We start from the raw sequence: 23831 nt of genomic DNA on the forward strand, positions 1-23831 counted from the left end.
CAGCACACTGCACGTACGTACTAGTATGGTCCAATTAGCGGGTCTTTGATTACGTCGCAAGTTGCCCAGCTTGGGCGTCCTTTTATGTACATTCTCAGCTGGCTCCATTATCTAGCTTGGCCTGGTGATCTCGATCTGGTCGTCGTCCATGGTGCCCGTGGTCCATATATATGTGTGCGGCAGGACGCAGGTTTGTCTTGATACATATGTTTGGTTGCTGCACGAGGTGCGAACTGGGCTCGATCACTTCGATCGACGTACTACGAGTGCGTGCCAAGGTACTGGTGCAGTAGTGCTGCCATCGGCGGCATGTGAATGAATTCGCTGGAAGAGCTACGAGAGCTTCCATCAAGGATAAAACTGAAGCACTGAACCTGCAAAAATACTGTACGACGTCGCTAACAGGCCGGGCAACTGCAGGTAAACTACTTGCCGTGCTACTTACGGTGCTGAACGTCGGGCGTACCCGCTGTCTGATCTGATCGCACAGGTGCTAATTAATAACACGGCCGCACAGCACAACCGATATATCATCGATCGATCCTCGTGTTTCAGCAATCAGTAGATCACGCTTTACCCAAATCATGTCAAAGCATATACTAATATAGGATAGGATAGTAGTATATCCCTGTAGCTTGACGCCACCGAGGTATCCATGCCGACACCGGCGTGGCTCAGCTGAAACACTACTTGAAGAAGAAGAACGAGGCCGGTCAGGTCAGCGGCTGACGAACTCACGAACCGACGGATGTTTTACACGAAAGGCCATACCAAAGCTAGCTCCTCCTCGTGCCACACAGGCACGCAGGGGCAACAACGGCATGGGCTCGATCGCTTGCGTACGTCGCGTCACGGCGTTGTGTGGGGGCTTTGCATGCATGCCTCCACATTCTCCGCCCCGGCGGCCCCCCTCCTGCCTGCCGCAGTCCATCAGCCAGCCATGCGCCCATGCCCGATTAAAGCTAAGCTAGCTCCATAGACGGCGAGCAATGGCAACGACGACGGACGAAGCATGCCGCGGCAGCTTTGAATTGCTGCAAAAAGTTGCTCAAACCCCAGGCTCTCTCTCTCGGGGCCCTCCTCCGGCAGTCCGGGCTCCTGTGCCCAAGCCTGAAAACAGCCCCCGCTTTGGTTCCCCACCGTGTCGTGCCCTTTCCTCTTTCGCTTTCCCTTTTTTGTTCGTTTTTTCTCCCGTTTTCACTTCTTGTGCAGGCGTCGCGTAGCGTTTGCCTTCCCGTCCCCAAGTTGCCAACAAGATTGACCGGTTCCTATGCCACTAGAGCGTGTTCGGCAGCATCCCTTGCTTTAGAGTTTACGACCTCGGCGATTTAGTTTCTGAGTCTGGGTTAAGAGCTGGGAAATTTTGGATCAGAGATTCCAAAGCTGATTTGATGGCAGTTCCATTTTACCTACTGAATTGAATTGTGTGCGTGCATGGCTGGATGCCAATGCAGAGTGGCGCACTCTGCTAAAGCTGCGTGCACTGTTCATTCATGTACCGAAGGAAATGTAGTACTACAGTGTGTTGCCGTGCACACGCTGCTGATCTACCCGGCGGCGGACAAGACGGCTATGTACGTCCTCCTCCACGTTTTTCGTCATGGAGAGAGAAACAAAATTTAGTGCTAGCACAATTTGTAAGCACGAAACTTGTTTTTTTATATATGTAATTTTCATGGAATCTATAGAAATCAACAGATACGTGTATGTTTTCCCTTGCAACATTCAGTAAGCCGATGAAAGACTTTTTGTTTCATCATAGGGGAAAAGTCTATTTTTATAATCTAGAAAAGGAAAAATCAATCAGAAAATGTAAAAGTCGGAGAAAATGATTGGTACTTCTCTGTTATTTTCTGGCTTCTGCACAAATCGTTATTAAAAAAAATCTAGTGGCACAATTGCAAACTTCCCGATGCGTCCTTTTTATTTTCTGTACATTTTCCAAAAGTTCTCCGAATTTTCTCTTTATTTTTTCCCAAGTAAGAAGAGCAATCCAATTTTCTGACTTAAATGATCAGTGCGGACGTGTTTATGCGCGCTTGTGTCAGCTTTCACGGCTGCTCGGATTGTTGTTTTTCGTGAAGGACACTCCTATTTACGGAGTACTTCAATCTACTAATAATACACCCATCCAAACTGGGCGATCACTGCACACACCCGACTTAACCAGAGCTAACCGTTGAAGGAACGCAATTTCCTAAACCTATAAGGCTGAAGCTCGAAAAGAGAATTCGAAGAATCAAAGCAACAATAGTAAAAAAAAAACACAAGCCCTCCTTGAATTCAGGTCATGTCTCCGGCAAAAGAAGCTTTGGCAGGCACCGGATTACACGGCAGGAGAAAGACTCGTAGAACATCTCAAAAACCGGCAAGTCGAGCAGAGCCTCGCATCAATCGGAAGCGCTCGCACCGCTGTCCCCTTCTTCCATCACAAGTTCTTCGATCGCTACCCGAAATTGCCATTTCCATCAAGCATCCATCACGTACGCCTGCCCTATCTCTATCCGTTCCATCCATCTTATCCCGTCCACATCAAAATTGGGATATTAATAAGGGAGATGTACTGTACTCCGTCTGTAGGCAGGAGAGATGGGGAGGGTCGCTTTCTTTCTTTCTTTCTTTCTTTCGCCCGTCTTCTCCAATCCTCTTGCATGGCGATGCATGCACGCATCTATCACGACGAGCTAGGCTAGCTCCTGCTAGAGCGACATGGAATGACAGGAAGGGGTCAGCTCACGCACTCCTCAGTCGCCGAAACCCCCTCCTCTGGCTTCCTTCCGTGGGGCCTTCACGAGCCTACAAAAAGTCCTACCCGATCCATACTAGTGCTCGCTAGGGCACAGGTACTGGCTTCTACTTCTGGTAGTACTAGTACCATCTTGTCACGCACAGCTTTGCACAACAAACAAAGTGAAGACCCCCTTCTCAAAAAATCGTGTGAAGGATGGCTGGGGGTAAAGAAAAACACTCCCTGGCTCCCTGCCGTGTCAAACAAAACCAAACAGAAAGACTGAAAACGAGAAACCAGTCTGTAATCCGCAGCTAGTTGCACCTCACACTTCATGGGTGGTATTTCTAATTTCCCAAAAGAGAATGGAACAATTCATGGATGTAGGTTAGGATGTATGATGTATCTTATGAATCCCCAAATTTCATCCAGAAATATGATTATTTGTAGCCCACTAAAACGATATATAAAAACCTCTGTTCATAAATAGATGCTATAATAGAATTCTCGTATAGTTTTGTGGTAGCACAAACTCTTTGAAAACTTGATCAAGTTTACAGGAAAGTGTGCTAGTATCTACAATATTAAATAAATATACTACCAAGATATATATTACAGCTGATTTAGTAAAATTAATTTAATTAGAGCTGAAGAAGTTAGTAGATTTTCTATACGTTTGATAAAACTTTAAAAGTTTAACTAACAACAAGACGACATAAGTTGTACCCATGATATTTTGCATTTTTCTGAAAACTCGAAAGGGAAGTGCATAATCCGCAGCTAGTTGCACCTCGCAAAACCAAACGGAAAGACTCGAAAGGGAAAACTTTAAAAGCAAAGAAAACACTCCCTGGCGTCTCAAACAAAACCAAACGGAAAGACTTAAAACGGGAAACTAGTCTATAATCCGCAACTAGTTGGACCTCACACTTGATGTGCGGTATTTCTAAGTTCCCCAAATTTCATGGATGTAGGTTATGATATATCTTAGGAATCCCCAAATTTCATCTAGAAATATGACTATTTGTAGTCAAAGAAAAATGATATATAAAAAGTTTGTTCCTAAATATGCGATGTTACAGCTTGTTGAAACACAAACTTCTTAAAATTAAATCAAGTTTATAGAAAGGTATACTGGTACCTACAATATCAAATAAGTATACTATGCACATATATCATGACGGATTTAATGAAATTAATTTAGTGTTGTTGATGTTAGTACATTTTTCTACAGATTTGATCAAACTTCACTACCTCCGATCCATAAAAAGTGTCGTACACTTAATACAAAATGCGTACTACTCACCTAGTACAAAATGTTTCTTTTTATCATTCTTTTTCACATAGCACATATCGTTCTTTTAGATGGAATTTTGTAGGTGCACAAGATCAACTTAAGTTAATCCATGATGTTCTGCAATTTTTCTGAAAATTCTATCTACTGGCTAGAATTTTTACGTCTGTAACATGGGAGGTGCAATATAGGGCAAGTAACTAGGTATGGAAAATCCGCATTCGGCACGAACCCTTATCTACTACTCCTTTCGTTCCAAAATAAGTGTCGATGATTTGGTACAAAATTGTTAGAAGGAGCAGGTGGTTTTTACAACTACGATTCAAATTTATATATGAATGTCCATTTGCACTCCGTTCCACAGTAAAATTTCCAATGAACTATAGTTGAGGAAAGGTGAGTGAACAGGAATATTCTTCCTACATTTCTCTAGGGCCTAATCTTCCTGTAGTCTGCACCTCAACCAGAACAAAAGGCCCGGGAAACCTTTGTGGGCTTTTTGGCAACTTAAAACCTAAATTTTTGCAACCACACTGCTGCTCTCCGATTTTCAATCACCACACAACTCACCACACAACAAATCAGATGTGTAGATAATAAGTATAGGCTTCCAAGGAATCGAAGATTATAACTAAGGATCACGTACCAGATACTACTGGTGGCAATATACTACAGTTCAGTCTAAACTCACGGGCTCGGAATAGACAAATATTTGTCTACACATCCGACTAAATCGTGACAGGGCAGCTGCAAGAACCAAATAAATAGCTACGTAGTACGAAACAAAACATTTTAAATAACCATGCACCGAATATGTGAAACCAAGAAGAAATATAAAATATCTGTCACAAGAAAAACAATAACAGCAGTAACAAAGAATTTAATACGGCCCGGTCAATTGCCGGTTGTTTGTACTCCATGTACAGAAGGTTGAAAAGGAACGAGGGTAAGTGGAGCAATTCCAGGGATATATTCTGTCATCGGATTCTTCACAGTTGCTTGAGTTTCCAGATAACATGTTTGCTGTCCAACGTTACAATGTTGTAATAGTAGCCTGGTCACTGCACAGATAAAATTTAGATGAATAGAATTATCAGGACAGAGCCAACAGGAGACGAGTAATTGTAATCAATAAATATTAATTGCCTGCTCAAGCGTGGCAAACCAAAGAGCACTAAGGAGATAAGGTGCAGTCCATTTCCTTGTTGGGGAACATCATTGTTGCTCCGAATACCAGGCAATGAATGATTGCATTGAAAATAAAAAATAACCACAGCAAAGGAATATAACTGACAAGCATGCCGGCTTATGTTCAGAATTCAGATTCTGACTACAAAAGAGTATTGATCAACAAATAACTATCAGATCGGCATGAACTTCCATCCTGTTAGGAGAAACCGGACTGTCTGACCATTGCAAAAGTTAAACTAACAGTTCATGGCATTCATCAACGATGTATTAATAGTCAGCATGCACGTGTAACACATGCCTCTGCCAATCAGAATGCAAAGTAGAATAATACATCCATTACTATTATTAATACTTCAATCCTCACACAACTGACATGCAGGACTTAACCACCCCTAAAACAACCAATTTACCGGTGGGGGGAAGGAAAAAACTAAAACAACCTGCTTTTAGGTGAGTATACAACATTACCAGTGGGTAGCTCGATTTGTTCCGTACATGATCTCATTCTTTTGCATGGAGTTTTGCTACTGAGTTAGTGCATTCATGTCAAACTCATTTTGAACGTGAACTATGGATTAGTAGGAACTCGGGGTTTTATTCTGAAATAAGTGGTGCAGTACAATAATATTATTAAAAACATCGATGTTTGTTGATGTGTTCATGTCATGAACTCTGTTGTGTGCTGTACATATTACGCTGCAGCTTAGTCTATGAATGATGCACTAGGAGAAGACATGGCCAAGTCTGTGAATGCAGGACCCAAGGGAAGACATGACAAGTTATGCATGCCCCAGGAGAAGATGCATCAAAGTCGGTGATTACATGCACTAGGACAAGACGCAAGAAAGTCAGTCTGCATTGAGTTGTTTGTTCATTTTCTGGAGCCTATCAGGAAGAATCATTTTCATCATTACCTCCAACCAAATCAGGACTATTAACTACTCGCAGGAAAAACTTAGATTTTGACTGTTGGATCGGTGGTTAGAGCCGAGGTCCAAATGATGTGGCTGGAAACAAGTTGTTATTGGTTGCGGGACCGATCAGAAAGTATTTGGGACACGTTTTGGGTGTGGATAAGAAAGCATAGGCTGTTACTTTTTATAGAAGTGTATAAATAAATTTAAAAGGATAGAAACAGCATTTTATCCATCCCATGTGGCCATGTCAATATAAACAGGTCAAACCTTCACTGAATGTACCGCTAGCGCTAAATGATTGCTCCATTTGCACTTGAAGAATAATTAAAAATAGGAGCGATCGCAAGATTATGGAATAATATAAGTGTTTAAATCCTTTTTGTGCATCTTGTTGTAAATTACTTCACAGTCAAATAGTGGGGTATAATTAAAAGAACAACTGAGGTGTCTAATCATCAGCAGATTGACTACTTCAGCATTGAGACATCTTAATTATAGTTATTTAACAAGACATCTTAATTAGTACTAAATGCTAACAAAAGACTGCTGAACAATCTGAAAATAAAGGTTATACTATCTACTTTGTGCTCTTGAATATAGAGATGAAAAGGCTAGTCATATACCATAAGTAAGCAGTACCGTTGTAGTAATCAAGACAACTCGGAATAAAGGAGTCAGTACTATAGTGCTCAGGATACTAAAGATTTAGAACATTCGACACAAATAGGAGGAAAAGTCATGTCAAAAGACAACAAGGAGCTCTTACCAATAAGGTCGTAGACACCGAGTCTGAAGGTTCTTGTTTGGAAGTATTGGTTCTGGGGCTGTCAACTTCTTGCTGATTTGTCATGACTTGATTAGTTTTGCTTTCACTTCCAGTATCCACACTGTAAACACCATTGAGATTTGTACCCACATAATCATATGCAGAAGGTGCTCTATAACCTCTGTATATCGAACCACCTTGCCTTGCCACCATGGGAGCACCTGTGTTAGGCATGTAGCCATATTCTCCAGTTGCAAATGGTGGATACATGTAAGGAACCATGTAATGGTTTTGGTTAGTAACGATATAATGCAGATTCTGTGGAGGGTACACTCCATAGCTGTAAGAAGGACTGTTTCCAGCCCAGTTCATCGGACTATTCTGCTGACTATGATGGTAGTAGCTGTGATCCTTTGGAATTGCAACCTTGGTTTCCACTTTTGTTCCATTCAAGTCATGATATGAATTCTCCAGAACCTTCAGCATAGAATCCTCTGAGTCAAACGTAATAAAACCAAAGCCCCTCGACTTATGAGTAAGTCCATCACAGATCACAACAACATCATTTATTGCGCCAAACTTCCCAAAATAACTTTTGAGGTCCTCCTTGGTAATATTACCTCGTAGCCCACCAATAAAGACTTTGTTTGGATCACAGCTCCTACTGCCATAACCAGCATATCCAGCATTTGTGTTGCTAGAAGATTGATTGTACCATCCTGGACTCTGATTTTGATTGTATTGGTAGAAAGATTGCTCAGTTTGATATCGCGGCTTCACTCTCGCTCTCTTCACATCAACCTATCCAAATACATCATCAACAACATAGACGTAGTTCAGATGTGTGGCTAAGAAACAATTTTTGCAACAAAACAGATGGTGCACAGAATGGTAAAATTGTGTTGGACTGGAGCAGAGTTGTGCAGAAGACACATCAAGCAAGCTCTGCAGAACACGCAACCACACAATGTAGCAAAAAAGGAATATAATTCAACTGATTTATGACAATAAAGAAACTCATTTTCTAGGAGGCTAAGAGGAAAAATAAAAACATGTGAAAACCCTAAAACACCCCAAGATCTAAAGAAGCTTCACATTGCACAGAATAAATACTGTGGCAAATTCTTTTTTCTAACCACAAGCAGCTACCATAAATTCTTCTCAGGACCTTCAGATGCTCGAGGAATCACTGGAAGTCAGAAATTTTGTAATCTCGTTTAAACCGGTGGTACAACTTACTATACACACCCACTGTCCTAGGATAAATCAAAGCAGCACGATTACAAATTATCTACAGAATTTGTATCTTAATTCTTAAGAGGAATTAGAGGAAGTACCAAAGCCTAGAGAATTGAATTGCCCCAATTCAATTTGATGGTAAACCGCATTAACAGGAAACGAATGTAATCTGGTCACCTCACACCAACCATGAGCAATTAGATTAACTAGGAAAAAGGTACATTCAATCGCACGCCCCTAAACTTTCAAGCAGTCCGATTTCTCAATGTAAGTGCAACAGTCATGATTCAATCCAGCGGGTTCTGTGAAATCGAAAGAAGGGAGGTTTTTCTCACAGTGCGGCCGCCGAAGACGTGGTTGGCCTTCTCCTTATCCTCGAGCGCGGCACGCGGGCCTTCGTCGTCGGCGAACTCCACGAACGCGAAGCCACGGGGATACCCGGTGTCCCGGTGACGGACGACACGGGCGCACAGCACTTCGCCGTAGCGGGCAAAGTGTTCCTTCAGTTCCTCCTCGTGCGCCGACGGCGGGAGCCCGCCGACGTACAGTTTCCGCATCTCCAACGCCATCGCCACCCCACTTAGTCGAGCCGCCGGCGATGGGCAACGGGACACAGACTCGTTAGGATGGAAAAGAAAAACGGCGAAGAAACGGGCTGAAAACAAGGTTAGGGTTGTTTGGTGGGTTCTCGGGGTGGGCTTGCTCTTTCAAGGAGCTGGGGAAGAGGACGGGCCTGTGGGGTGGGCTTGCTCTTTTAAGGAGCTGGGGAAGAGGACGGGCTGACAGGCCGGATTGGAGATGGACTCTCCCTACTCAGCTTTGGATGATTGGATCGGTTCAGATTAGGATTTTGCGTGGGGACTCGGGAGGGAGACCAGATTGGAGTTGGACTTTGACTTCTGCCGTTGTTCAGATCGCAAGTAGGGAGACCCTCCTTCGGCGAAAGGAAAATATTTTTAATCCTTTTATAAAGCCTAATCTCTACCACACGTGACAAATTCACCGTATCATAATTATGATTGTTATTTCTTTTTCACTCGTTTTGCTTTGAGGTTAGTTTTGAACGTTAATCTAACCACGTGTCATATGATGCATATGTACAAAAAAAAATTATTTTTGTTTGAAAACTTTTTAACTAGGACCTATGAAGTGTTTTTTGTTCAACTTCTTTACTATGTGAATTTGTTTTTCGTTTGTAGACTTTGTCTATTTTCTAAATTTTTAAACACGATATATGAAGTGTTTTTTCTTCAGCTTCTTCATAACGTCGTTTTCAAACAAATCGCACCAGCGAGTTGGACCTCTTGTGGTGATGCAGCCAAAAAGGTTTTTATTGTCTTCATTTATGCGAGAAACAACTATTATTTTCCTGTAAATCTCATTGAGTCGAGCAAACTATTAACACCGATGCACTCGACAATGCCGGTTATGACCGACTGTTTGAGATACACATACTCGGTACAATGCATATGTCTCCTTCAAGTTTAACTTCGCCTTTTTTAATCATGTCCCACACAAGCAACAATTTGATAGAAAATTCAATTAGATCGGAAATTTGGACTCCTGCAAACCTGTCTGGACATGATCCCTACTTCCTTCTCTCCATCGTTCGCTCCGAAATATTAAAGCACACGATACAGATCCAAGGACCGAAAAATCAACTTATCCCTAACTCAAAATCAGCAACTTAGATATATCAACCCGAATATCGATCTATTTGATCTTTTTATGTATGTAAGTATGAAGATATTTCTAGAAGCAAAAAAATATAACTATAAATTTACAAAGACTTGAGTTGATGATCCACTCTTATGAGTTTTATTCTTGCATGAAATATTGGACTCATAGAAACATAAGCATCACTAATGTTATTACACCGCAAACATGCATGCAACTCTTGGTTTAGTCATACTATTCTTCTTAACAGAGTTTTGGACTGAGATAACTTCAGTTGTTGCATTTGACAGTTTTAAATTGTACGAGATATGACATATTTTGTACTTACATGGAACCCAAAAAGTATAGCCTACTTGCTAACATTCCAAATATCAATCGGGATTCTAAAGGCAAAGCAAATCAACCAACTGAAATAACTCTATTACATAATGCATTTTTGTAAACAAAAAAGAAATATTGAATGTTATGTGTCACGTAAATTGCCAGACAAATTTATTTTGTTCCTCGCATGTACTCTTTCTGGTCGTACATCTGCAACGAGCACGCTGGACAAACGAGAACTCCTATGTCGTCCGCACCACCGAGTCGCCGACGACAACAGGACAGAAAATCTCATCGTTTTGTTGGGAAGAAGAGAATAGCGGCGGTGAAGGGGAAGAGGACACGCGCTCCTGAATAGAGAACCAGAAGCAAGAGTTGGGGTTGTTTGCGTTCTCAAGGTGGCTCGCCCCCGCGGGTTTAAGGAGTTGGGGGAGAGTGGACGGTCCGGATTGGAGCGGGACTTCGGCTTCTCTGGTTTGGATCGGGTTTTGTTTGGAAGGATTTTTTTGAGTTTGTTGTGTAGTGACTGTCGTTCGGTCGTTGGGGACTCCTTCGGGTCATATGTCTGCAACGACAGCGCATGACAAGCGACGTCTCCTAATTCTATGCGGTTGTGTACTTGTGTAACATATTGCATAATTACGGGTTACCAAATCAAGACAAAAAATGGGGTCTGTTTGCACATTTGGAACATTGTCGTATTGTATTTGTATTTGTCTGCGGACTCTCGTATTGTCGCTCGGTCGCCCATCCACGTCCCGGTGGACGAAAGCCCCCTCTATTAGGATCTCGTTTCCTCCTCTGGAGGCCCGACACCCCCCTTCCCTCCCTATCCCTGTGCTGCCTCGTCCGTCGCGCGGCCTCACCTCCTCCGCACGTGGTCCTGACGCTGCCCTTCTCCCCTCGCCGAGTCGAGCCAGATCCGCGCCTATATTTTTTTGTGTATGACTGTGTCCTTTTGCTCAATGTGTCCTTAATCCTTACCAAGTTAACTAACTCGTGGTCGCGAGTAAGCAACACCCATAACCAATATTTTTTTTCTAACAAATTTTATTGTGCAGCGCAAACCTAGCTGAAACAAAACATCTCTTCTCTATCTCTACTGTACTTGTGAAGTCACGAATTTGAGTGAAAGTCCGCCTGGCAGGAGAATATTCCCTGGTCCTCTCAAAATTCTCTGCCCGCCCGCACGTCCCAAAGCCGTAGCGCCAAATCCCCGCGCGCCCCGCCGCCGCCGTCGCACGATGCCCGTCCCGTCCCGCGCGCCTCGCCGCTGTCGGTCCTGTCCCTGACCGCGACCCGCTCGCCGCTCGCGCCCAGCCGCCGTCGGTCCGGTCCCCAACCTCGACCTGCTCGCCGTCAAGGTCCGCTCGCGCGCCGCCGCCGATCTCCTCTCGCGAGCCGTCGCCGCCAATCTTCGTTCGCGAGCCGCCGCCACCGCCTCGATCCCCTCACGCGAACCTCTCGCGAGACACCGCCGATCTCCGCTCGCGAGCCGTCGCCACTGATCTCCTCTCGCGAGCCGCCGCCGCCGATCCCCACCGTCTCATTCTCACGGGAGGCACGCGACCAGGTTCTTAATTCCGCCTTTCCGTTCTTCTTCTTCTCTTCTACAGAAACCCCTCAGATGTGGAAGCTTCGGCTCCCTTCTCTGCTCCCTGTGCTGCTGTGATGCCTTGCTGAGTCCAGAAGGCGGCGCCCCGGACCAACAGTTGTGCGACGCGAGGATTGGGTAACGGAGCCGCGTTTGAGTGGCGGGGGAGGTGGTAACCACACGCCTCCCTTGCAACGGCCTTCTGAGATTGAAAGAAGAGTCAGAGTTGTGATTGAAAAATTTGCTGAGCATGGCCTGCGGTCACTTGGTGTGGCGTTCCAGGTTTGAGATATCATCACCTCGCTGTAGACCTTTAGTTGCATAATACATGAATGCTATTGTCAAAGTGATAGTTCTTGATCATTGTGCAGTATTATGGAACTATCTTCGTTACATGCCACTCTGTGTACAGTTTAGTCCAAAAGTATTCCCTTTTTTAGCAAAAATAATGAGTAGATACAATAGCTTTTTCTATATAGATGTCATGCTAGAGATTCTCATTTGAGAGAACAATTGTTTGGGTGCCGACAGTATAAATGATGATCTGCTTTTATGCATACATTTTATCAGAGAACAAAATATTGGATAATATTGTTGAGTTATTGTCTTTTTAAATATTGTTTCAAATTACCGTTGAATGAGATAATCAGAATAAGTTAGTGCTTGTCGTTTTATGCAGGTATACTACAATGAAGAAATACTGAGTGTGCCTGTGGCGATGATATAAGGAAAATGTGAGGTTACAAACCTTCCAGATTCAAATCTTCCGGTGGTGGTTGATCATCTCTTCTACTGTGATCATTTATATGATCCTGGTACTGGAGCTTTCAAGCAGGCCAGCTATTGGCAGATTCTGTTTTTGGTTCCCCAATACTTTTGCCCTTTTTTCAATGAGAAACTTCTTCAGGTGCACCTACTTCAAAAAAGAACAAAGGAAAGCAGATTTGTGACAGTGATCAAGCTGGTTCAGATAAACAGAAGGCTGCAGCATCAGAGAACAGTCTTGCAACCTTTGATATTTTTGCCGGCTGTGGAGGCTTGTCTGAAGGGTTGCAACTATCTGGTAATGTATTTCCCATGTACATGTTGGTAGACAGAACACCTTGGCCTCCGATACACATACTTGCTGATCATTTGGTTTTGCAGGTGCATCACGTACAAAATGGGCAATTGAATATGAAGAACCTGATGGGTAAGCATTTGGTGAAAATCATCCAGAAGCTGCAGTATTTGTGGAGAACTGCAATGTGATTCTGAAGTATGAAATCCATTTTTCCGTTTGTGTACTTAACATATTACTCCTGTATTTTTTTCTTCGAGAAAACGCAAAGCTTGCGTCTCGATGCATTGATAGAAAGAAAGTATTTACAAGCCCAAGAACAGGCCAACACAACCAATCACTCAAAACAAGAACACGACCAACGACTGCTAAACTATCATTACAACCAACGTCACCAACCAAGGCAGGCCTAAATGCCAAAAACACAAAAGTACCGGATAGCGAAGGCGCCGTGGCCTGCCGGCCTCGCAGAACTCGAAGACAAGCCTGTGAGGCGTCTCGTCAACTGCAGAAGTCTTGGGCCGTCGATCGTCACGCTCGTCCCGAATATTGCGCCGCCATACCTCACCGCTCCCTTGTTGGTCATAACAAAAGTCCATCTAAGCCGGTCGATACCTGTCGAGTGCACCCATGCGACCAAGATGCCACAGCACGGGATCCTCCGCTAACCACTAACCGTGCCGTCCAAGGTAGCGCACTTGCCCGATGCCAGTGTGCCCAAGGCCTGCTTACTGGAGCCAAGGCATATTCCGTGGGAACATACTCCAGCCAAGTGTTATCCTCCAAGAACAACGCCTCCAACAAGGGAGCGACATCAACAATGCCGCCGTCATCCGATTTGGCTAGCCAAATCTGGGTTTTCACCCGAAGGATTGGACCACAGGGGATGGAGGTTGGTCGAGGCTCCTCGACGATGCCACCAAGGAGGGAACGACGCCCGAGAGCGTCGCCGTCATCGGCACCAAAGAAGGTCAGGCTAGACTTTCGCCCGGAGCACCACGACAAAACAAAAGTACCCGTGGCAACCCGCACAACAGCAAAGTCTAAGCAACGCCGACAACCGCACAAGTGCAAGAACCTGTATGACCCACCGTCCGACCATCAAAGGCCACCACATGCCGCGCGACATGGCGCACGCACCAGCCACAATCCCAACTCCGGAAGGAGTTGGCGCATGGCCCAAATGGCCTGTGCATAAGCCAACCCAGACCCGTGGCAGGAACGCCCAGATTTGCAGTTACCAGTGCACACGACAACACCCCAAGCTAGAGCTCGGCGAAGTGCCAGCTGCAAGGCACGGGGTGCCGTCGGATGGGCGCAGAGGCGCGTGCCGCACAACCTGCAGCGCGATGCCGGCGACCACATCAGGCCACACACCAACACCCGCCTCCCTCCAGGCACCGGCCAACCACGTGTGGCCAGCCAAGCCGGCCAACACGCACCAAGCACGTCTCCTGAGCCATCTCCCGAGACCCCCCTACCGGAGCCCTCGCCACCGGTCGGAGCCCTCCCACCGGAGTCGTGGCTGCGCCGCCGCAGACCGGGCCACCGCCACCAGAATCAGGCTGCCGCGCGAAGACCGCGCTAGCACCTCTGCGAGCCGGACCCAGGTCGCCGCGTATCTGGCCCCCGCCGCCGGAAACATGCTGCCGCGCGCGCAAGAGAGAGGGGAGGGAAGAGGGGTGAGAGGAGGAGATGGGATGGCAGCGGCTGGAAGGCCTTGCCGCCGCCGCAGGCCGGCCAGGGGCCAACGACGGCAGCAGCAGAGATAGGGATGGGCGGAGGAGGGGGTGGTTGGGGGTGGCAGCGGGGTATTGCCCCGGGAGTCGCAGGAGCGGCTGGCGGGGCACTAGGGTTCGGTCCTATATTACTCCTGTATATCCAGCTCATTTGTGATTATTGGCTGTTGAAGGGAAATAATGGATAAGTGTGATGATACTGATGATGCATCTCGACTTCGGAGGCTTCAGAGCAAGCAGCTAAACTTTTAGATGAGAAAATTGAGAATCTCCTCCATGCCAGGTCAGTTGTTTCACCTATATAGCATTGAAATATTTTATGCTTCCTTCAATCTTATGCTGCTGCTTGACTCTCTGTGCATCCTTTATTAGGGGTTTTCTGGGATGAACAGATTCAATCAGAGTCCATGGAGCAAAGTTCAGCGCGAGATGATTTTAACATTTATGTCCTTCGCAGCATATTTTCGTCCTAGATTATTCCTTTTAGAAAATGTTAGGAACTTTATTTCATTCAACAAAGGCCAGACCTTCAACCTAACACTGGAATCACTGCTGGAGATGGGATACCAGGTGCTTGACACTTCCTCTTCTGTGCTTGCCCTTGTGTTATAGCATTTCCTTCATTTCCATAGGTTCTCAACTTGTCTACCTTGTTTAGGTTCGATTTGGAATTTAGACTCTCACATATCTCTGTCGACATAGATTAGCTGATTCTTTTTATAAGCAGTGAAGTCCCTTGTGTAATTAGCAGTGATCTTAAAATAAATGCTGAATATATTGGTGTAAAAAAACTTGAATAATAATGAGAGTTGAAAGACATGATTTAAATTTTAGGAACGTGCTACTAGTACCCGAAAAGCCTCACTTGGCTCCAGGACATAATGGGCTGCGAGGAAAGCAAAACGGCCCGGCCTCTAGGAAGCACCTGCCACCGTCCCAGGCGCACAAGTTGCAATGCAAAGCTGAAAAGAAAAGAGGCACCCAACGAAAAAAACTGACCGAGCGGGAGGCAGGCATCGGGCGGGGAGGGAGAGCATCCGTGCTCCTTCCTCGAGCGCGCCGTCACACCCACTCAAACGAACGAGCGAGTGTGAGCCAACAGTCTAGCAGCCATCGCGATCTGCTTAATTACCGTGATACGCTTGGCCAATCCCATCCATTACCGCGGGGAAAGAAGAGGCCGGGTGAAAACGAAAAAGGCACCCAGCCTCTGCTGCTGCCTGCTGGCTGGCCGGGGGTGACTCGCCCTCGACCAGAGAGAGAAAGAACGAAAGAAAAAAAAAACAGCCAGGAAAGCAAAGACGACCTCACGACCACCTTAAAACCAAAAGGCTGCCGTGGCGTGGAAACAGGACGAGATCGAGAGATCCCTCGTCGAGAGATCCCGTCCCTGCCGGATCTTTCTCTGCCTTTCGCGTGATGGTTCCAATCGAGCAGAAAAAGGCACACTGCCTATCCGGAGGTTACATGTGAAAGGCCAAGAGAGCTACGGAAACACAGCTTTTTGCGTGCATACCTTCGTGTTGGTGGCTGGTCCAACCAAAGCTTTTCTTTTCTTTTCTCTCCTCCGCGTGTCCCCGGAAACACCCCATGTGTACGCCTCCATACCTTCCTGATCCCCGCGCCTTTCTGCAAAGCGAGACCCTTTGAGAGCCGCTGGTTTCTTTGTTCGATCCATACGATTTTCCTCGGAAAAAAAAGAATGGTTTGAGCGTCGTCTTGTCTGCATCTCCTAATTTTCTCGAGAATCTGCAAAACTATCTTATCGGCGAGTTGAAATAGTGGTATCAGGTGATTCCACGACTTGGAGGGGGTCGGCATTTTCTAAGCACAAAATATGGTTGGTAGAATAACAACTGAATCGGATAAGATGATCCAATGCCTTCGTCGACAAAAAGAGATAAGACTAATGCCTCTGAGATAATTAATAACGTGTGGAAGATCGGTAGGGTGGTACTACTACTTTCAGCAGAGCTGGGACAATTAACATTTGACGCAACTGGAAAATGTTGGGAAAGGATAAAAAGGCCGCGCATATTGCTTTAGTTATCGGGTTGCGTTTCATCACATGATCGTCGAACTAAAGAAAGCGTGCAAATGCTACGTGCAATTTCACCTTAGGTTTACTTTATGATTGATGCTTTTTTAGCTTACGCCATCGTACTCAATGGATATATGTACCCCAATTATTCAGCACTGCGCTATCACTCCGATACAGATAAGCAATGCTTGTTTGGCCACTTATTTCCCTGTCACCTAATTATTATTTTTACATTTGAACATTACTAAGACTGACTGTCCCGAAGGAGAGTGCAAATTTAGCAAAACATTAACGCAGTGATGTTGAGACGAGGATAGTTGAATTGATCTCCATGTGTGCTTAGAAAGTGGCTGAGATCGATCTAATATAAGGCAACTTATAAATAGACAAAAAAAACATTTTTTTTTGCTAATTCTCAGTTTAATTTTTTTTATTTCAGTCATCTTAGATTGCAAGTCGTTTGGAAAAAACCTAACTGGATTTTTTTTCATCCGCAGGTTTTACAAGGAATGAGGTGGGGTTGATGAATTCATAACAGCAAACCGAGCCTCTCTCACACCCCCAACTTTCTAGGCTAGCACTTAGGCGAAATTTGGCAGTTTGTTTGTTGGCGTTCTAAATGGCACTCTTGTAGAAAAACCTATGGCCTGGCGTTAATCGAACCGACTTATACTTACAGTTCGCTTCACCACGGGAATCCGAATTTCATGTTGATGGGGCCATTTTTATGAGAAATACCTCTTGATGTGGCGGTGAAATTTGTGGACGCATTACTGCACTCACCAGGGTTCGAATTTTCCGGTCTTTCCATCAAAAAATTTGGGCCATTTTTATGTTGCTATAGAGCTTAGAAGAAAGGAGCCTGAAATGAAAATAACTTTCAGGCCGCTTATAATAAACGATCTCAATAGAGAAAAGTATATTTTTGGACCCTCAATTGGCAGCAAAGTATATGAATGGTCTCTCAACTCAAAATCGTATACATTTGGTCCCTAATTGGCAAAACCGGATACTTTTAGTCCGTCTTCCGGTTTTGGACGATTTTGACTCCTCGTGGCATGGTTTTTACTGAGAATTTTCCATGCCAGATGCCACAATGAATAGTTGAGAAACCAAATGTATACAATTTCGAATTCAGGGACCATTTTTGAGAGGACCTAATGCCATTGAGCCATCCGACATGGCAAATTCGGAAGAAAACCACTCAAGGTGGAGTCAAAACCGTTCATAATCCAGAAGAGCGACCACAATTATCCGGTTTTGTTAATTGAGGGCCAAAATTTACTTTTCATATTATGCACCACTGCTGTATGCAAACGTCATTTTCCTACAACCGAGGAACATCTGAGAGAAAATAATGCATCTTTCTGTGCAATCAATCCGACAGCCCTTACTTGGATCGATGTACTAACTAATAGCGAAACAAAGCAATTGCTGAGAGCCAAGCAAACCACTAAAAGACTCGAAGCAATCCCATTGCTCAAATAACTTGTGGTATATATCTCTTCTCCTCCCCCTTCCTTTCGTCGATCAGTCCTTTCCGGATGTTTCCTCTGGCCTTCTCTGCATCAATCAGTGTACTTAACCAGCCTCCTAATTGGGTCCCCAGTTCGCTGTAGTGGCGCACTCCGAATCGGCCTCAAGAGAAAAAAATTAGTTGTGGTCGATTAGTGCACCAAATTAAGCCACCTATCCTAAAGGCCCCCAAAACGAGCTAGTTAAAGCATTGTAAAAGGCAAAAGTTTCTTCATTCATTCGGTAGCTTGGAAACGCCAACGCAAATTTCTTTGTTTCCTGACCTCATGTGCCATTCAAGCACTATCTAAAGTCGCTAGCTAGCATGCATTGTTAATATTTGAACTTAATATTTATATTTGCAGCTTAATTAACCCTATCTAGTAACTGATGTCGTCATGGATATCGCGATCGATCAATGTACGCAGTTGTAGATGCTGATGTACATGAGTGACTCCTTTGTTGGACCGAATCTTTCGAATTGTGCCAGTGTTGATCCTAAGTTCAGTAGAACGTACATGTAGATTGTGCTGTAATACGACCGATAGGATTAGCTCGTTGCATATGGTCTGCCGACAGCATGGCACGTACTTTCTAGTACTCCTAGTAAATTTGTTTGCTTTTTTCATCTTTTCGCGTAGAAAATTGCTCGCCACCTTTTCCCTTTCTCGTATTCTTAGAGGTCTTATGGACGCCGTAGGCATGTATGGCATTGATCTGTCGTTCCTCTATTCATTCACTCGACTGAATGCTATACAATCGCATCCAATTAATGGTGTTCAAACGGATTGGATAAGCTTCGAGATGTTAAGGTATTCTTATGTTCCAGGACATGATACTTATTATTTTTCGAGAAAGATTCAACATATGATTTCGTGGGCTTTCAATTTCTCAGATAGTGTTAGGATTGGTTTTTTTATTTCTTTTCTATAGATGCAACTGCACGAGCACGAGTTGACTGCTGCATGATATACAGGCGCGAATATTTTTTGAGTATAAGGGACGGGGATCAACTATATCAACTTGGGCATACGGTCCATGAGCCAGGAAGACAAAGATCCCGCAGAGATATTGTTGAAGTTGTCACGAATATGTGTATAGGCTAGTTATAGTTGAACTTGAATTACGTGGTAGGTCAGGTGTTGAACATTAGCAACATGGGCCTAATAATATACTTTCTCCGTCCAATAAAAAAAATGTCTTAATTTTTTAACTAAATTTGAATGCATTTATACACTAATTCATGTTTAAATATATCTAAATTTTAACAAACTTGAGACATTTTTTGTTGGACAGCGAAAGTATACGAAAATGGTAAGTTACACAAGAGATTGCAATGGATGGTCCGGCGCTCCGACAGGAATGACCGGACCGACGTGGCGTGGTAATCGTGATCTGTCCCTCGTCGGGTTTGTCGTCGACTGTAATTCAATGGGAGGTGCGCCTGTTAAGCTAAACCTCGTTAATAAACGTCGTATCCCGTATACTTTCTACAATGATCTAATCTCGTAAAAAACGTGAACTGGTATTATGACACCAGTATAGCACTGTATCTTAATTTATCGATTCAGTAAACAAGGTACAACAAAACGAAACTGAAAAAAGAGATTTTATCATGGTGACACAAACAATATCTTTTCCCTGGGTCTGCCCGTCAATGTCCCAAATCAAGAAATTTCAGTGGTTGTCTTCTCCTCCTTTTTCTTTCAGTGGTTATCTTAGTCTTGCATCACGATATAGGAAATAAACATAGGAGTATAACGTGCAAAAGTAACGGACGACATACATGGGAATTTTGGGACTTCGGCTTCAATTGCATGAAGTGGACGGGGACAACAGAAGAACACCATGATTAAGCACTGATCTTTGGATGATCTAAAACTAATGCAATGACCAATTGACCATGTGGATATGTCAGGTGCTGTGTACATGCATGGTCGGAGCGTGCAGACAATTGACCCGACACACAAGAAGCAATTAATAACTGATCAATTGGACCCAAGTAGACATCACGAAGCGTGCAGAAAGCCCTGTGCGCCTAATCCAAGTGCCGTACTTACTAAGCTCGCAACGCATGCATCCGTCCGGAAACAACCAATTGTTGCACATGATACTACGTACCGATAGAAGATTCACGGTTCTCCATACACGTGCAGGTATAGGCTTTAGCTTTGATTAGGCAGCTGAAGTTGACACACTCCCGAATGTGCAACACAGACTGTTTATCAAATCAACTTTGATTGCATCGATCTATGACTCATGTGCAGTCTCTACTAGCCACTTTGGTGCATATCGTGGTATCTTACCACACACGTGTAGACACTCGTACAGTAGTGGATAGGGCTTTAAAATTCGAGGCTGCAATGCATGGTTACGTATCGTCTCGTGACGCATTCCCCCAGTAAAAAACCCACTGAGCTCGACCGAGACTTGTAATTAAGTGTGGCAACCTGACACTGGGCCAGGAAATTAAGCGAGGAGTATATTACACACGCAGCTGCCATGATCACGGTCACCCATGCTGACGTGTCGTTTCGATCGCCGGCCGCGAACGAGCCCGCTGGACAGGCCACGTAGGCGCCCGGTGGGTCCCGCGTTCCAGTGACCTTTGTTTCGTCGGCCAATGGAAGGCTCCCACACGTGTGCAGCAGCACCGTTGCACCGGAGCCATCGATGCCCCAGCATCTAGCGGCCATTACTTCGCGATTAAGCTAAACCGCTTCCACCTCCGGCGTACGTGGGCCCAAACCGCACGTCGCACCAACCGGGGCACCCGAAAAGAGAACCGCCACGTGGGGCCATGTAAGCGAGACCCACCACATCCGCCGTCCGTCCATGCCACCAAGCTCATCATCCGCCGTTGATCTCATCTCACCGAAAATGGCAGCACGTGGCCACGCATGGCAGGGCCCCAGTATACGGATATACCGTGACGGCCGTAGAATCTTTTTTTTGCTTGCCACGGCTAAAGCGACGGGGGCAAGAAAGCTAGGCAGCCAAACCCCACAGAGCGGCCACCGGGGACGAAACGAAGGAAGAAGAAAGAAGCCCCACGCAAGTGCGGGCCCAACATCGTGGGCAGGGCCCACCACGCTCGAGGCTCCCCTCGGCCTTCCCTCGGTCCCGGGCCGCGCCTATAAATACCGCAAGTTTCCTCATCGCTTCTTCCCTTTTCCCCGATTCCTCCCTCAAGCCCTCTAGTTTTCCGGAATCACGGTTACGTCTCTGTTAGCTGGTCGTTGGGAGTTAGTTGTAAGTATTGTTGTTTGTCAGGGGAAGGGAAGGGAAAGGAAAGATGCTGTCTCTGCAGGAGGCGATTGACTTTGACCACCTGGACGTCATGACGTCCGGGTTCGGGGGATTCACCCCGTGGGGGCCTGACACGTGCCCTACCCTGGAGCAGCTGATGGCGTCGTCGTCAAGCTCGGTCGCGGCCGAGGAAGAGGACGAGGAGGAGCTCCAGCGGCGGCAGCGGCGGAAGCTGTCGAACCGGCTGTCGGCGCGCCGGTCGAGGGCGCGGAAACAGCAGCGGCTCGACGAGCTGCGCGCGGAGGCGGCGCAGCTCCGCGCACAGAAGAAGGAGCTCGGCGCGCGGCTGCACGCCGCGGCGCGGCACGGGCTCGCCGCGCGCGGCCAGAACGCGCGCCTGCGTGCCGAGGCAGCGGCGCTCGCGCGCAGGCTCCGCGACGCGCGCCGGCTCCTCGCGCTGCAGCGGCTCACGCGGCAGCTGCTCGTCCTGCGGCCGCCGCAGCCGGCTCAGCCCGCGGGCAACGGCGCTGCTGGACAAGCCGGACCGGGAGCCGCGGACTTTGCGGCACCGGCGGTGGCAGCACCCCAGGGTCTTCTGGCCGCGGCGTCGCTGATGACCTAGGGAGGAAACGAAGGAGGACTGCTCACGTACGACTCATGGGTAATGAGTCGTGACCAGGAAATCACTTGTTCGCAGGTGAAGTTTTGGAACCGGTGATGGCGAGAGTACGTGAAAAGTGGACTGGGACGCACTAGCGCTTTAAGCTCTGCATGCTATACGTACTAAGCTGGTGTTGACGTGTACGTACACATTGCTATATGATTAAGTACAATGGATGAATGGAGAGTCTGATGTAAATTACTTAAGTAAAATTGAAAGTTACCACGACTTTGGCGACGTAAAGAGTACGTCTGGTACGTTGATCCTGATTTACATTTTCTGCGCCTTCGTGCACGTACGTTAACTATGGACGAAACGGTACGTCGTCCATGGCGTCGATCTGGATGTATATGTTGACTCTGTCTCTCTGTTTTTACTCTCTGTGCCGGCGGATGGGCCATGCAATTACGTAACGGTAAATGAGTCTTTTTTTTAGGAAAACGGTAAATGAGTCTTGACGGTGTCATAAAAAACGGAAAGGAGCAAAGCTTCTTTTGGCGGGCCATCGAGTAACGTAAGCCACGTTACCTTTGATTAGTGATGATGGCTCACTAGCTAGTGCATGCAAATGGGGTACGTTGATCCCATTCACCGATCAGCCAATTAGATACTTGTCTCAAACTTATCCAAATACGGATGTATCTATGTGTAAAAAGAGTTTAGATACATGTATTATTTTGACAAGTAATTCGACCGGAGGGAGTATCTCTTTGTACTAAAATGTACGTTATATAATTTTACCAACAGTATTTTTTTTTGTTTAACCAAACTTATGGCACAATATATTAATATTAACCGTACCCGATTAATACATTCCGTGGCCGATCTAGTATTGTCCAAAGTTCAGGGTTAAATAACTTAAATGATGGGAGCTATGAATGACCGACCAATTTCACCAAATCCATGTAGCTGGGGCTGTCCCAAACACAGCTTGAGTCAGAGTTTTTGAGCAAGTGTGTAAATGGCCGAAACTTTAATCGAGCTCAACTCTTGTCTGAACTGTTGGAACCCAGAATACATCTTAGCTGTTTTTTTCCCCCCAGAAGCAACATAGTACATCCTAGCTGTTTGTCTTTCTTCGAGGTTAAGAGAGGTAGGGACAGGCAACGTACGGGTACTCAAATTTTTGTTAGCACCCTTTACAGTAAAACTTTGCGCCACCTCTAATTTTATTTAATTAGCACCCGGTTTATGCATGTCCATTCCCTAATCTGGGCGGTGAAATCTGATGCCCTTTACCTACACGTCGTGTTAACTGTTACTAGAAAAAAAAAGGCTAAAAAATGTAAATGTACAGTATTTTGCATGTGCTAGGGGATGCAGACGCTCCTACAGGCGTAGCAGTACTCCAAAACACATGGAATAAAAGTAAAGGCCAAATTAGACATCCTTTCATCCACAAAATTCCCGCGATAATTAATTCTAGTAAAAGCACGCGCGTGCCCGCTCCAAAACAGTAGCCAAAAGTAAATCAGATAGGCGCAGTACCTGGACTCGACTGCTAGAAAAAGAGAAACTCCAATTTGCTTCCTGTTGCCTTTCAAACAGACCTAATAGTTGTACCGAGTAATCTCAATATCGTAATCAGCGACAGAGAACTTGAGTGTGCCAAAACAGACATGGATGCCTTTCTACGTTGAAATTTTAGACCGTGCATGCATATGGTGCTTAGCTTTACTTTACCACTTGAGCGCATGCACGCTAATGAAAGGCCCCTGTTTGCCTGGTTTCAGTTAATGAAACCGGGGGTTAGGGACCCTGTTGGTCTAAAATAATAAATCGCTAACGAAAGGGTAATAAAGCACTCGGTCCTCTTGAAGGTTCAAGATTAAACTTCGT

At 45.5% G+C, this 23831-nt stretch overlaps 2 protein-coding genes and 1 long non-coding RNA gene across 5 annotated transcripts; 2 read left to right on the forward strand and 1 right to left on the reverse strand.

Moving 5' to 3' along the window:
* Positions 1-4801: 4801 nt before the first annotated feature.
* On the reverse strand, positions 4802-8807 carry LOC100839859 (RNA-binding protein 1). The gene is made up of 3 exons (XM_003558719.4): positions 8471-8807; positions 6897-7697; positions 4802-5083 (listed from the first exon to the last, which is right to left on the reverse strand). The coding sequence occupies exons 1-3, from the start codon at positions 8702-8704 to the stop codon at positions 5081-5083; spliced, it is 1038 nt and encodes a 345-aa protein (XP_003558767.1). The 5' UTR covers positions 8705-8807; the 3' UTR covers positions 4802-5080.
* Positions 8808-11046: 2239 nt separating this feature from the next.
* LOC100837827 lies at positions 11047-13107 on the forward strand. Of its 3 annotated transcripts, none has more exons than XR_002964021.1 (3): positions 11047-11706; positions 11823-12790; positions 12874-13107. It is a non-coding gene; the product is annotated as an uncharacterized LOC100837827 (long non-coding RNA). The 3 variants fall into 3 exon arrangements; XR_730111.3 differs by having other exon boundaries at positions 11068-12009; positions 12407-12790; XR_002964020.1 differs by having other exon boundaries at positions 11070-12790.
* An 8144-nt stretch (positions 13108-21251) lies between these two features.
* On the forward strand, positions 21252-22235 carry LOC100838130 (ocs element-binding factor 1). The gene has a single exon (XM_003559337.4). The coding sequence runs from the start codon at positions 21378-21380 to the stop codon at positions 21951-21953; it is 576 nt and encodes a 191-aa protein (XP_003559385.2). The 5' UTR covers positions 21252-21377; the 3' UTR covers positions 21954-22235.
* The last annotated feature ends 1596 nt before the right edge of the window (positions 22236-23831 follow it).

The sequence above is a fragment of the Brachypodium distachyon genome, chromosome 1, assembly GCF_000005505.3.
Source record: "Brachypodium distachyon strain Bd21 chromosome 1, Brachypodium_distachyon_v3.0, whole genome shotgun sequence".
Taxonomy (NCBI): Eukaryota; Viridiplantae; Streptophyta; class Magnoliopsida; order Poales; family Poaceae; genus Brachypodium; species Brachypodium distachyon.